This window comes from Arvicola amphibius, chromosome 2, assembly GCF_903992535.2.
Source record: "Arvicola amphibius chromosome 2, mArvAmp1.2, whole genome shotgun sequence".
In the NCBI taxonomy this organism is placed as follows: Eukaryota; Metazoa; Chordata; class Mammalia; order Rodentia; family Cricetidae; genus Arvicola; species Arvicola amphibius.
The window spans coordinates 54,363,817-54,376,021 of record NC_052048.2 but is presented as its reverse complement, the minus strand read 5'-3'; the positions used below and the strand labels follow the sequence as shown (position 1 = coordinate 54,376,021).

The 12,205-nt window shown below is 43.0% G+C and overlaps 1 protein-coding gene across 13 annotated transcripts in view; it reads right to left on the bottom strand.

Moving 5' to 3' along the window:
• The window catches only part of Magi1 (membrane associated guanylate kinase, WW and PDZ domain containing 1), a 609,686-nt gene that overhangs the window by 18,676 nt on the left and 578,805 nt on the right, over nucleotides 1-12,205 (bottom strand). For 9 of the 13 annotated variants that reach the window (XM_038317854.2, XM_038317858.2, XM_038317862.2 and 6 more), the window contains 4 exons: nucleotides 8,950-9,033; nucleotides 6,033-6,124; nucleotides 4,398-4,590; nucleotides 1,981-2,274 (listed from right to left, as the gene is read on the bottom strand). In XM_038317854.2, coding sequence (XP_038173782.1) covers nucleotides 1,981-2,274; nucleotides 4,398-4,590; nucleotides 6,033-6,124; nucleotides 8,950-9,033 — 663 coding nt within the window. The remainder of the gene's footprint in view (nucleotides 1-1,980; nucleotides 2,275-4,397; nucleotides 4,591-6,032; nucleotides 6,125-8,949; nucleotides 9,034-12,205) is intronic. The other 4 variants (XM_038317861.2, XM_038317864.2, XM_038317863.2 and 1 more) reach the window with 1 other exon arrangement.

Here is a 12,205-nt window from a genome sequence, read left to right as displayed (position 1 = left end):
CAATGTTTTTATGCAGACTTTTGGAATTTGCTTTCTCAGAACCATCAAAAACAGCTTCATGGCTGAGCCACGGTTTGGAAATAGTGACAAAATTAATAGGGGACTAGGAAGTCAACTGTGGAGGCTCTTTCATTATAATTTCTTTTTCTTTTCTTTTCTTTTTTCGGTTTTTTTGAGACAGGCTTTTTCTGTGAGACAACCCTAGCTGTCCTGGAACTCGCTCTGTAGACCAGAGAGATCCACCTGCCTCTGCTTCCGAGTGCTGGGATTTTAAAGGCACGTGCCACCACCGCCCGGCTATTTCATTTTAATTTCTATCTGAAGGGAAAACTATCTGAAAAACACACAGATTCCCTTGAATTTGAATGGAGGAGTTGACTGGGCCCGTGTCACTCAGTGGAATGCCAAACTCAATTCAAAGGATTTTAAGAAGCAAGTGAGCTGTCTATGACTCTAGGAAGGGGGCATGTGGAAGGTGAGTGTGTCAAAGGGGGCACGTGGAAGGTGAGTGTGTCAAACTGCAGGTCCCGAGTAAGCATAGTTCAGCTCCAAGGACAACTCGCAGGACAAAGGTCTCAAGCAGTGGGCATGAAGAAAGGTTCTGCATAGGTCAGCAGTCTCGTGCAAGGTGTTAGGGAAGGGTGAACTTGTTGATTGTAAGAACCAAGGGAAAATAATCGAAGCGCAAACTGTGAGTGAAAGCATTCAATACTCATCGTCCAGCCCAGAGCCTGGCCCCTGACATACCTGCTTTTTCTTTCTGGAGACTGAAAATGAGAACTATGACAAAGCTGAGAGTGTCAGGGGGGTACACTGAAGATTGGGGAGAGGGCAATAACTTGGGGTTGCTTTTCCCTGTTTTTTTTTTTTTTTTTTTTTTTGTTATTCCTAAAGTCAGCAGACTAGCCTTTGAAAGTAATTTAAAAGCAAAGCAAAATAAAACAAAACCTGGTGCCATGATATCAAGTCACGCACTGTGACTCGCTGCATGGTTAGTAAGGGTGGCTGTTACCACGGTCACACATGTACAGAACAGGCTGACTGTCCCTTCAGCAAGAGGCAACTCATCAAGACCAACTGGAGACAGTGTGGGTTCTACAGGATCAGAATGCTAGAGCGATGTAGCCTCTTGTTAACTTCGGCCAGTGAGTGACCTAGACCACTGGTCATGAGGTCCTACGGGGTTAAGTCATTTGAGATAAAATTTGAAGCCTGCATACTAGCGCCGCCTGTCTCACATCACCTTCCAGTGTGCTTGGGAGACGACAGGGACTGAATCAGGAAGGAGGAGCACATCCTTTGCAACAGGAAGGAAACTCATAGACTCAACTGGGCTTCTATTTGCCTTTATGCATGCACCCAGGAGAGAGTTAATATATGGAGAAGATTACAGAACATTACCCATATTTGACTGAAATCTAAGACCTGGAGAAGGCCCCAAATCAAATGACTCTTAACTTAGTTTCTAAAGCAACAATAAAATATCATTTAAACCTTCAACAGCATTCAGGCAGGGTAGAGACAGGATGTACATGAGGTAGGGAGTGTCACAGGGCATTTTACTCCTTACATCTCTACTTTTCCTAGACATTCTTATGAACATTTGTTGCTTTTAAAATCCTCACGACTGAGGCCATTGCTATTAATGATATCCTCTACTCAGGAACTCTCAGAAGTCTTTCTCTGGCAAAAATATGTATACTCCGTTATACCACCAAGTGGCTGCTATTGAAATCTGACATACATCTTATGTGCATGACCACACATTTAGAAAGCTAAGAGGGAGTTGCAGGGGGACCCAACAAAACATACCAAATAAACTCCATCTCCAATTAAGACTTTAATTATCTGAAGCAAAAAAAACCATTAAGGCATTTCTGTTGGGAGCTAAGCCTAGTTCCTCAGCAAGAGTAGCAAGCGTCCTTAACTGCTGAACCCTCCTGACAGAAGAAAGCCTAGCCTGCTCCTTCTGGCACTCACCAAAGGTTGTGCCCGCTTCAGGCCTGCTCACAGAGGACACGATGACGAACCCAAAGCCCTCGTTCTCCCCACGTCGAATCTCCACATCATAGGGCTGCAGCACAGCGCTCACCACGCCGCTGCCCCCGCCGCCACCACTGCCGATGCCACTGGTGCTCCCGCTGCCAGAGCTCACAGTGTTCAGCGAGTTCTGGCTGCCCTGGGGTGTGCGCTTCTCTTCCGTCAGAGAGGCGGGCTGGTTGCTACTGTGGTGTGATGAAGCTGGAGATGGCACCTCATTTTCTGCTTTGGGGACTGCAAGAGAGACGTGTGTCTAAACCATTTGAAATCCCTGGAAAATGGGCGCAGCCACCACTTCCACCTTCCCCACCTGTAAGGAAGTTAAGATGCTAACGAGGGCATCTTGCCTCAGAGAACTTAACGCAGGCACGGAAAAGCACCCCTGCTGTGGAAACATTAATAGTCTCCAGGAAGGCTGACTGTATATTGAGCCCCCCCGCCAGGGCCCTCCTAAAAAGCATGCAATAAACAGTACAATGATCCTACCCACAATGTCATTCCATCTGCAGCAACATCCAGTTATGAGCTTTCTCCTATGTAGGAGGAAACCGTGAGCAGACTCTGGTTGAGCTGTACCAGTGAAGGGCGTTACCCTAGCTTCTAGGCTCGCTCACTCATAGACATTCCCTCCTACTGACACTTCTGTTTACTGTTTACTTTCTTAATTGGGTAGGAGACTGCTAGGGGTTGTACCTTTAAGGCTCACATAGATGGACTCAAGAGAACCTCGTGGTAGGCACACAGAATTGCTCTCCCCAGCTCCTAGCTGTAAATATCTATTCCAATCACAGAGCTAGAAGCATTGAAAGGCTTCCTTCCAACTTCAGACATCCTCCCAGTCTTACTGCCTTGTCAGTTAACAGGGCAAAGCATTCTTAAATAGTCCACACCTTAGGTGAAACCGGGCATACCAAAATCATTGTGCACTATGTTGTTTTGTGGCTATGATTATATTTATTCCACAAAGCTTTTATTTTTGTAGATATTTTTAACTATGGGAAACGCAAATTTAATGATTTGGTAGATCTTACATGTAACTGTGGGGCACACATGTATTCACATTGTTATGTAAATGTCACCACCATCATCTCTAGAACTTTGCCAACTTCCCCAAGTGAAAGTGTCACCATAGGGTAACAACTCTTTATTTGCCCCTCTTCCCAGCACTTCCCAGCATCCATTCTGCTTGCTGTCTGCCCACCTAATTCCCCTTAATATAACGTCTGCATAGGACTAACTTGCTGAATATCCCAAACACTTTAGTCTTTCAAATAAAACTGAAACAACGAAGTGAAATTCCATCGCCTTACTGCTTTAATTTAAGTCAGGGAAATCAAATAGTTTTCAACTCAACTCAAAACCCAAAACAAACCAGCTGACTGCCATTGGCTGCACAGAATACCATGCTAAGAATTTGGTGGGCCAGGAATAAGTTCTAAGTACATAATCCGTTGTGGGGTAGGATTGTTTTCAATGGCTACCATTAGATTCTTAACACTGGAATTTAATAACTTCATTCTGTAATTAATTATATATCACTTAAAATAAGCTAGTTTTTTTAAAGTGCCAATTAATTTTATCTGGTAGCTATTTGCTACACTAATATTAAGGCTACAGAGAATTCATAGGCTTTCACATCATACTTCTTCAGTAATACAGGTGACACAACATTCATCTTCTTCCGGATTCTGCTGTATGGGCTTTGAATGGAGGCTGCATGCAAAGGTAAACAATGAAGACATGCGCTTTCAGGAAAGAACACACATGTAACGGCTTTCTTAAAGTGGCAGAGTCAGATATGGAAATACACTATGAGCCACAGGCATGGCAGAAGGGGGCGCTAAAACCTGAAAGCATTTGTAGGAGCGTTCTCAAGTGGAGCCTGAAAAGGTATTCTGAGAACTTCTAAGGAACCAGAGATGACCTAGAACTGGCCAGCTCTTCAGCATTTCTCAGTGAAGCCACAGCAAGGTGCTGTGTCAGGAACACCTCATTCTACTGTCTGCACCTAACTTCTGTTCTCTCAATCTGGAGCTGACCTTTTCTTGCGCTCCTGATGGGCTCTTGGGGTGAGGATTACCATCGAGCAAAGAGGAAGGCTAAGCTCTGGCTGGTGAGGGGCAAGAGGCAGGCGACGCTTATTCAACTAGCATTTTTCTGGAAGTCTTTTTGGAGCATATGCAAATAGCATATTAAAGTACTTTTGAGTGACAGCTCTTTTGCAGAGCTGGAGAGAAGCAAACCATCTGGAAATTCTGAGCTTGATCACATTTGCAAACATTTGCTAAAACAGAAGCCTGAGGAGGCAGCCATGAGCGCGGCGGAGCTTGGGCTGGAGGAAGGAATGAAGAACTTACCAGCAAACACCACTCTCCGCCTCACCGTGAGATTGACATGACCTTGCTTGGCAGCTTGTTGCATAAGCTGGACCACGAGCTGGTGCGATTTTCCAATTACTGGTGTCCCATCCACACAAATTAATTCATCTCCAGACCTCAGGCGGCCGTCTGTGTCAGCAGAACCCAGTGGTACGATGTGACCGATGTAAATCTGTCGGGTAATTAGATGATGGATGAACGTTGTCCTGTTGCTTTTACTATCAAGACCGATGGCCCGAACATCTCTAGAAATAATTCAATTCATTCATTCATATCCGCATGCATGCCACAAACAATTATTGAGCACCTTGTGTATAATGCATTGTGCTAGGTACTGTAGCAGTCTTTAAGAAATGCAAAGAATAACTATTTCTTATACGTCTCTTTGACATGGATATTATCTGTGGTCTGTCAATCATTCAATTTTTTTCTTCTACTCTGGAGAAACGGGCACTTTCCCGTCTACATGAGAATCCTACTTTCACTAGACTAAGTATATCAATACTTATTTTCTTTAAGGGTCTAGTACTTGTCTGCTTAGCAATAGGACATCTCAGTAAACATAGAGTGAGGGGAGAATAATTCCCATTTCCAGCATCTTTCAGCACTAAAAGGCAGAGGGATATTTATATTCACTGTCTTGCAGCTTCACCATTCACCAATGTGAGTTTAAATACTGGTGCGCGCTGTCTTCTCAGCAGACAATGATATTACAGTTCTCTTTACATGGCTGTAGAGTTTACAAGGGTGTGAACAGAAACTGGCTAAAAAGAGGAAGGAGTTGGGGTTTGTCCATCCTGGCAGTTACACCAGCTCTGTGGCCTTGGGCCAGTTCATTAACCTTCCTGGAGCTTTTATTTTCCGGATTGAAAAGTAGAGATAGTCTGGATAAAGGAGAGATTACCTGTTAAATGGTTTTAGTACAATACCTCACACACAGTAACTGCTCAATGAATAACAGGTGCTATTCCGAAGGCATCAACACTTCGCCTCTGTTTTCCTTCCAAAAGATCCTGTGATATTAAATTAAACTTACTCAAGCAACGGAGGCTCAGGAAGGAGATTCCATGTTTCTTGTTCACTGTTTAGGGGTCTTTTTCTATTATTTAAAGATAGGGTGCTGTTTTCTTGAATCACTACTGCTATCTAGGGAGGCTCCCCCTGTGCTCCAGATACTTACATACAGACCCCTATACTTTCTACTCAGACACACACACACACACACACACACACACACCCCTCTACCTGCTGCAGACACCGCAAAACTGACCACAGAGGTGAGGACACTGGTTAGATGATGCCCACTGTGCCTTTTGTTTTCCTTCTTCTTAATTGGGGGTGGGGACAGCTGTTGCAACCCCCTCCACAGCAGCTGTTGCAACCCCCACCACACATAAAAGCTTTAGAAAACATTACTTCCCCTCTTCCTTAAGACAAATAACAAAGAGACAAATGCAGCTCCACAAAAGACAGTAGGACATCCATATTACTCAAGATGAAAGAGCCAGGGCCACAGCTAGCAGAACTCTATCCTGGTGATCTGTCAATTGCCACCATTCTACTTTGAAGTCTTAGCAAATACCACTAGGGAGAGAAGCAGATAAAAAGACTCACGGGTTCCCCTGGCTCATTTCCACCCAGAATCCTAAATCCAAATCCGGTCTCTTTTCTCCAGAGGAAGATGTCCTGTTCCTGGTAATCGGGAACTGCAGAGAAGGATGAGAGGAGAGAGATCATTTCCCTAATAAAGGGGATCATGTGTCTAAAGTGGGCACAATTACAGGACCACGATGGATGCACACATATGCACAGACAAAAGCTTCACGGCACAGGCAACTGAAGAAAAGGTCATGGGTAGGTGACACGTCAGACAATGGGCACAGTAAGCAGTAGAAAAGGCGAGGCTGCAGCTCTCCAGTGGACTACGACTGCCCGGGAATTCCCAATTTAGCTCACACCATTATGGCCAGCTAAGCTAGGAGTCAGCCAGGGCCTCTCCCTTCAGCATTGCTGCAAGAGGAATCGCATTGAGTCACTGTGTGGTGCACTACAAAGCAAGTCTCCAGCACAGAATCACGTGACGTGAGAGTCTCCCTGGAGGAGAGGTCGGCTCTATGGGAAGTTTCTTTAAATGACTTGTTATTTTATTGAGAGGACAAGTATTATGGCTTTGGTTAAAAAGAATTTCTAATTTATTTTTAATCATTTTCTTCTTCCCTAACATAATCAAGATCAGTGACACCAGTAATATGATATGAGATTAGTTTTGTGAGAGAAAAAAAAATTACTCTCAAGGGCTGTGGGATGCATGGCTCAGTGGAAATTGCTTTTCCTTGTCCAGGTCTTGGCACCATCCCCAAACAAAGCAACTCTAGGACTTGCAAGTAGAGCGTTTAATCTGATTTTAGTGTTGTTATCACAGAGTTGCCAGCCTTCTATAGCCTTAAGGGCCAAGAGAGGACAGAAACTTCTGAACAATTAACCATATCTCATTGCTAAGGAGCTTTCCCTTAATTTGCCTATGGTATCTGAACGTGTAAGTATTCACTTATTATCCAATAGCTTGTTATTTTATGTCTGACACTCAGCAATGGTCTAGTGCTTTAAGATGAAGCTCTTAGAAAATGCCAGAAGGAAATGCTTGTGCGTGAAGTCATTCTGTATAACCGCACTGCTACCTCACTGAGATAATAAAAGGGTTGCTGTCCCTTTCTTCTTATTGAGTATTTTAATGCACATACAAGGCAGTTTACAGTCTATAAAGTGATACAACTTTTACTTAAAGAGAATGCATATAATTCAGTTGCACTGAATCCTAAAGGAGGCATTAAATTACTGTTCCACTTTCTTTCTTGTTTCGTTAATTGTATTTTGGGCTGCAGGAGTATCTAGGGCTGAAAATTGAATTCCCATCTTCCCCAGTTTTAGGCGATAGAATAGGAAAGACAAAAATGATTGTTTAGATTTCACGTTGGGGATTATTGTTCCTTTTGAGTGATTTGCCTATAGCCTGAGATAAATAGTAAGTGAATAATCCAAAAGAAACATAATGAATAAGTAAGTAAGTACAAGGCTAAGAATATATTTTTCTCGAGTTACTTTAAGGCTGGGGTTCTACCTGGATGTTTTTATACAACCCTTTGTATTAAAAATGCTGAGGCTAACTTGTAAAATGCCAAGGAAGATGAACTCAGCTATATCATGGGACTCCTACAGAAACATTTGGAAATTAATGTTTCCTTGAACACATTCATATATATATTCCTGCTCATTTATTCCTGTTTGAGTAGCTTGGCAAATGATACATGCTGCTAAATGCCTCACTGAAATAATAAACTAAACCAGAGGGTGCACTGTCTTTTGGTTACACAGGGAAGGAAACTAGCACCCCAAAAGACTACTGGCGATTTTCAGCAGGTACACATGGGTGTCAACAGAGTCAATCTGATGTCTGCTGAGCACAAGAGCTTTCTAATAGCAATTAAAGGGCCTTTGCAAAGGCCTTCCGCCCAGGTCCATTTTTCTCTGCAGCACATTAACACAGTATCATCTGTCCATTCTACAGGCACAACAAAATGTAGCACATTCTGCCTTCTGCTGCAATGAGGTGTGACCTATCATGGTATACTGAGGAGACCCAACAGATTTAGGTCAATCACCCAAGTCAGGCCACAGGAAAAAAGTGTTCTTCCTTTCAAGAATTAACTGGAAAATGGTAAGTTTATTTAAAGAGTCTTCTGTTGAAAAGAAAGGAGCCCTGTGACAATTGCGATAAAAATACACTAACAATGAGCCAGGAAACGCAGACATAAACACCAACACAGACATGTGACAAAGAAAGTCTTCTGGTACTTTACTTTTAGCATAATAACAATTTTATCCTTTATAAACTAAACATCATTTACCCAAATAAATACAACCTTGGCTACTGAATTGGTATTGACATATATTATAATAGTCATAATTCTATCTCTTGTGATATAGAAGAAGTGCTGAGATTTTGAAATTAGTTCCCCCAAATGTTTCACTCTCTACTTCCAGAAGAATTACATATTAGAGAGCAGCAAGGTGGGGCCATTTTTCTGACATTACTGTCACAATTCTCATTATTACTGTCACTTCAGTGAGGCCAGTCTTGTAGAAGTTATAACTTTAATCCAGCTGTTTGTATCTTGAATCCTCACCTTGGGGACGATCGCGGCAGCTAATCTGCTTCTGGTATCGGCAGTGGACACTTAACAAAGTAGCAGAATGACTTTCCTCGGTACTTAGTGAAGAGTGGGGTCACCAGGCCCTGGCGTCTCCACAGCCACAGACAGACAGCACAGTGTATCGACAGACTCCGAAAGCACACACATCACTTCCTAATCTCATTTTGCGTTTGGTTTATGCTCAGCCAAAACAAGCCTGGAAACACTCTTTCATGCACTTTTATCTCCCCTCACTTCTGTGGCCTTCTCCCCAGACAGATGGGAACATCAAACAGGATAAATGGTAATGGAGAAAATGAAAGTTTGCGGCAGATCCTTACTCTGACATTCTCCAAAATTCGTGGAATTGATTTCTCTGTCTCTCTCACCCTTGCTCAGTCCTGATGCAGGCGAAGGTGACATAGCTGGAATATCAATTTCACAATTGTGTAAAGCTTAATACATGCTCCTTCTTGGTTAGTTTTAATTTAGTCTTGAATGATAAGGGGTGTGCGACTCAGCTTCACAGTAAAGGTCATGGCAGCTATGGATTCTAAAGGACTGGAGTTCGGTTCTGTTTTCCACTTTCTTTTGCCATGGTGCCTTACCTGTCAACAAGCTAATTGAACACTGCGGGTTTCCCGTGACTTCCATTACCACCATAGGCTCCTGATGTTTAATTAGACTCTAACTACATTTGTGAATGACCCTGTTTCAGTCATGCCATCAACTATAGAAGGCTGGCTAAACCCTCATTGCCTTTTGAGAAAATCTAAGTGTGTGTGTTAGCACCATACAACAGCTCTTGTTCAGGAGAGTATCAGTGCCTGAGAGAAACCATTCTTAGACTGAAGCATGCCCTGGTGAATTCTAGGCAGTTCAAACCAGAACAGTCTTATGTTTGAGATGCAATCATGGAATCTGTTGAATCGGAATGAACACATGGATAGAAATTGTTATAATCATCCTAAAATCCCGGTGTCAGACTTGTAAACACGGCACCCTAAAGGACAGGTTTATAGTGCTGGTTACGATGACAGCTTTGACTGCTTTCGTTGCGAGCTGTAAAGCTGTAAACAGGTAAAAACTTCCTCTATAAGCTTTGGAGACTCCTTTGTAGTGCAGGCTGCTGTGCACTAGGTGACCGTGTGAACATCTGCTAAGACCAATCATGTCATTGTTAAAGACACGGATCCAACTGGCATTTTAGCTAGAGAAAATACAAAACAGGCAAGGCGGCTTATTTAAAGGATTTCTAGGCTTTAATTAACATTGAAATCCTTCAAAGGGATTCATTAGCACTTCTGTAATTCAGATTAAAACATTCTAACACTGCTGCTTTGGCAGAGAGCCAAGCAGAGAGGATGGTATTTTGTGAGACACCTAGAACATGTCAGGGAAAGTGGCCAGCTGTGTGTTCATCTTTACATTGCCCGTGGTAATGAAGTTCAATAAGAAGGAAAAGGTATTTTCAACATGAAGGGAATAATATACATGCTTAATGTACTACGACTTACTTCACTTTCAGTATTTGCTTATTTCATTATTAAGGGATAGAGAGGGAATTCCATCCATCAAGACTCCTCCTTTTTTAAAAAGAATGTTCTTAAAATAACTTAGGGCAATGGGGGAAATGAATTTGAGATGAAACAAAAATGGCAATTCAAAGACAAGATTGCTCTAGGTTCACCAGCAGGTACCAAGGGAAGAAGAGAGCATGTGCTAGAGACAGAATAATTCCTGGGGGTGGGGCCGGGGGAGGGCCATCATCACTCTTATTTAGAAAGAAGAAAAAAAATCCATGTAGATCTTAACAGCCATTAGGCTGCTACTATCACTCAATTACAGACCCTCCAATCACCAAAGAGGCACTGATTCTCACTCGTGGGGCTGTATCCGATTGCTTAGGTGCTGAAGACAGCAAAGGGACAAAGCGGAAACCATTCCAAACATTTCTGTCTGGCCGCACTTGAGCAATGTCCGTGCCGCAGCAAGTGGGTATGGTCATGCTGGATATTCCATCTCTTTTCCTGTTGAAAACTTTCTTAAAAGTTGAGCTAAAATATCCAAATCCCAAGGAATACTGTTGCTTTAGGGTGGATGAGCCTACCATTGAGTACGCGCTTAAAATGCCCTGTCAATCCAGGAGGTCCCGCCAGTACTGCAGGGAATGATTTATTTGATTACTACATGGAAAACTCAATCCTAATGTGTACTGTACTGAAGAAAGCGGGAGTACAGTCAATAAAGCAATCACTCAACATCCCTTGAAGTTGGGTCATTGATTGAAGAAGTCACATGGTTAGAAAGAACTATGAAGGGAAGATGGACCATTCTCAACTAGAACGTATTCCTTCAGTAGTATTTTAAAAAGACATCGTGACAAAAAACGGGGTTCCTGGTATGAAGCCCAGGTTTGTACCAGTTGGGTGTCCCTGATCTGAAAACCTCACATGTTATAAAACCCAAAGCTTTTGAAGTACTGATGTAACACCTCATGAAGAAAACTCCATACCATAAAACTTATAGTTACAGATAAAGTCGTGCAAATATGGTCTAAAATGACTTTCTGGCTTTGTGTCTCAGGGATATATGGAGCATAAACAGATTTGAAATTCAGACTCAGGTCCCATCCTCAGACTATCTCATTGCGGATAAACAAATACTTCAAAATCCAAAATTGGAAGCATTTCTCATCGTGAGCACTTTTTGATATAGGATGCCTAACTTTGCAGTTAGCATTTGCTGCATTTGTCGGAGATTTCCTTCAGCCTGGCTTTCCAAATATTTCAGCTGTCTTCCGGCAGCAGGGGTGGGGTGAATTCAATTTCAGATTAGCTGGCTTTTGTCAGCATGGTGAACCTCAACCTTCCTAACGGACTGATGCTTTGCACTCATGGTGGTGATGCTTCGAGGGACCTCTCAGCTGATAATCAGCAAGAGATCCTCACGTGGCCCCTGATGGTTGCGTTTACCTAAGGTCAGCTTTCCTTCTTAGGGCTGCTGGCCTTACTCCCTTCCTTTATCTGAGTCACAGAACAACAGATGTCTCCCCAGACAACCAGGTACGCTGCGCAGCCAGGCTAGAGCGGTTGGTGAGAGGAGAAAAGGCCTTTAACCTCTCCTAGCGTCTGAGCTGTGATTTCCACAATGGTGACATCAGGGCAGCTAGGAACAAAACCCGTTCTAAGGAAGGCCGGGCAAAACAATTCTGTTTTCTCTCTCAGCTTCTCCCAGGTCGTCAATATAATGTCCTCTCTCCTAACACATTCTGCCTCATTCCAGGGCATACTAACCAGCCACCTCAGAGAGCAAATGTCAGAGACCACAAAGGCTCCAAAAGGGCCAATGGCGTCTGCAAAGCCTGGGGCATTTTAGGGACTGCATTGGTATCATAACAAAAACTACTGATGGGGAATATGCCCAGTCATCATCTCAATGAAAAAGAGAGCGGAACATGAGGAGGAGAGTTTAAGATCTGGGAGGTTCTGAAGTGTACCTTTCCAAGTTGATCATAGCAAAACAACGCACGCCACCACTGTATAGATAATTAAGCTACACTCATTCTCTATGGGCTTTCCTTTTTTTCACCTTTTT